Source organism: Nicotiana tabacum, unplaced genomic scaffold (assembly GCF_000715075.1).
Source record: "Nicotiana tabacum cultivar K326 unplaced genomic scaffold, ASM71507v2 Un00350, whole genome shotgun sequence".
NCBI classification, from domain to species: domain Eukaryota; kingdom Viridiplantae; phylum Streptophyta; class Magnoliopsida; order Solanales; family Solanaceae; genus Nicotiana; species Nicotiana tabacum.
The window spans coordinates 59,421-61,953 of record NW_027438587.1 but is presented as its reverse complement, the minus strand read 5'-3'; the positions used below and the strand labels follow the sequence as shown (position 1 = coordinate 61,953).

General features: G+C 33.5%; 1 protein-coding gene across 1 annotated transcript; it reads right to left on the bottom strand.

Moving 5' to 3' along the window:
* Positions 1-69: 69 nt before the first annotated feature.
* Positions 70-1,266, bottom strand: LOC142179098 (dehydration-responsive element-binding protein 1B-like). The gene has a single exon (XM_075248919.1). The coding sequence runs from the start codon at positions 1,179-1,181 to the stop codon at positions 522-524; it is 660 nt and encodes a 219-aa protein (XP_075105020.1). The 5' UTR covers positions 1,182-1,266; the 3' UTR covers positions 70-521.
* Between the last annotated feature and the right edge of the window lie 1,267 nt (positions 1,267-2,533).

Here is a 2,533-nt window from a genome sequence, read left to right as displayed (position 1 = left end):
CCAAGGTTTGGCATGGACTCCTACTTTGTCTATTAAACACGAAAATTTAGTACAACGGGTGAACGGGGAAGAAACATAAAATCAAGACCTTCGGATTTGAAACAAAATCAAAGAAGAAAAATAATGTATACCACAAAAGGGGTTTTATTAATGCACAATTTTGGGCATGATCCTTCTATGTCTCCTAGAGCCCTATGGTATGATATATCTAAGTCAACCTTAGGTTCCTCCAAAACACTACATATGAAGAAATGCAAGAAAAGCTAAATATCCTTTTAGTATTAAGTAGGTTTTACATTACCGCAGATATATGTTAACTTCTTTCAAAATTTGAAGTCCTAAATTAAATACAAATATCCAAGCTGTTGATACATTTGGTTTTTATCAAATTATATCTGTTGAAGCGTGTGACCTTCTCATCTAAAAGCTTAAGCAGATAGAGAGAGTACATTTTAATTATTCGTCCGGTGAATCAATCTTTCCATAAAGTGAACTCGACGTTTTCCTCAACATCACCCCAATTAAAACCTCTTTTCATAGCTGGGTGGAGTCATAAGCATTCCTTCCGCCATACTATCAATCAATATTGGCATGTTAAACATAGCCTCCTCATCCACAAACTCCATTAATTCACAAGAATCATTATAACCCTTTAAAGAATTCTCTTGATCATCTTTTGGGCTTTGAAAACAAGAAGACTCTTCTAACTTCAAATATGACATAGAGGGTTTCAAGGGAGATGACACAACTTTATTGGAAACTTGAAGAGCCGCGATTTGAATGTCGTGAGGGGAAGAAGATTGGGCTTTAGGGAGAGACCAAGACGATTCGGGGAAGTTAAGGGAAGCTTTTGTCCCTCGGAGAGCTAGGGCAGCAACATCATGTGCCCTAGCTGCTATTTCAGGAGTGGAGAAGGTACCTAACCAGATTCTTGACTTTTTATTCGGCTCGCGTATTTCACACACCCATTTGTCCCCGTTCCTTCTCCTTACTCCTCTATAAAAGGGGTGTCGCGTTTCCTTGAATTTCTTCCTTCCTGCCCTCCTCTTGTTATGTAACGACGGTTTAATTATAACATTCATAGAATATGAAGACAGATTAAAATTCTTTTCTTTATCAAGAATATCATGATCAGAGGAAGAACATGAAGAATTAGAAGTTTGATCATCTTCAAAATTCATTGGAAGAGAGAAAAATAGTTCAAGAAATATGAGATGAAGTAGGAGTATAGTAGTGTGGTACTAAAGTTAATGTAGAGACAAAAGGTGGTGAAGGATAAATATATTATGGGAAGAAAGCTGAAAAAAACACGTGGGAAGGTAAGGTGAACTTAAACACGTGGGGTGATTTTCTTTTTATTTTTTAATATACACGCTGGGTATTTCTTTTTAAAAATTATTTCCAATAAAAAAGCACGTGTAAAATGTTTTTGTGTATGGACTATATATGGAGGGCCGTATGGCCATGTCCAATTCAGACGGTGAATTACGGCTGAGAGAGAAAGGGTGGGGTGGGGGTGGGGGGAGCAAGAGCTAGTGGATGTGGTCCCCACATATATTTATGGTGTCTCGCTCGGTGTTCGGTATTCCATTCCGACTAAATTCGGAATATGAAATTTTGTTTTGTGGAGTAAAGTGCTTCTAATAAAGACGATTTCGTAGTCAAGGCCTAAACCCGAAACGTCTGATTAAAGATGAATGAATACATACTACTCCATTAACATTCTTGTTGGTCGGTCCCTATAGTCTCATGCATTATAAAGTTTATGAAAATTATAAGTATGTTAATTATATATATATATATATATATATATATATATATATATATATATATATATATATATATATATATATATAAGCTATATTCGATACAGTATTACCTAATACACTTATACTTAGTGCATAGTATAGCGTAAGTATATATATTATATATATATATAATGTCTAAGCATTTGTTTGAAAAATAAAATTATTATGAGTTGAAATAGCTGTACAAGAAAACGACTTTCTCTAATAAGTGGCTGAATTTACTACTCCCTTTTTCATGGAAATTAGAGAATGTCGTCTTTAAAAAAGATTTTCTCGTAACAAACACTAGATGACTTTACTAGAAAACAAAAGATTCCTACCATACCAAACAGATTTATTGTCTTAAAGAAGTAATACATGCAGTGGTAGTCCACAGCAATTGACTTTAATTTTTTTATTTTCTTTGGTTTAGTACATTAAAATTGATTTGATTAACTTTAGCTCAAATTGAGAAACATATGAAGACGTCGAAAACAAATCCAAAGTAAAATAATATCATACTTTAATTAGTTTAATTTCCTGATGATAGTGATTGCCATTTTGTAAGGAGAAAACTTCCTGATTTGGAAATCTAGAGAAAACATTTACCAATATTAATTCACTTATAAAATGTTATCAGATTTAGGCCTAAATCTTATTTTTATTGCAAAGTGTCTACTGTAGATTTTTATTGAAGAGACGAAGATTTGACCACGGTAGATTTAGATTTTTATTTCTTAGAGGTT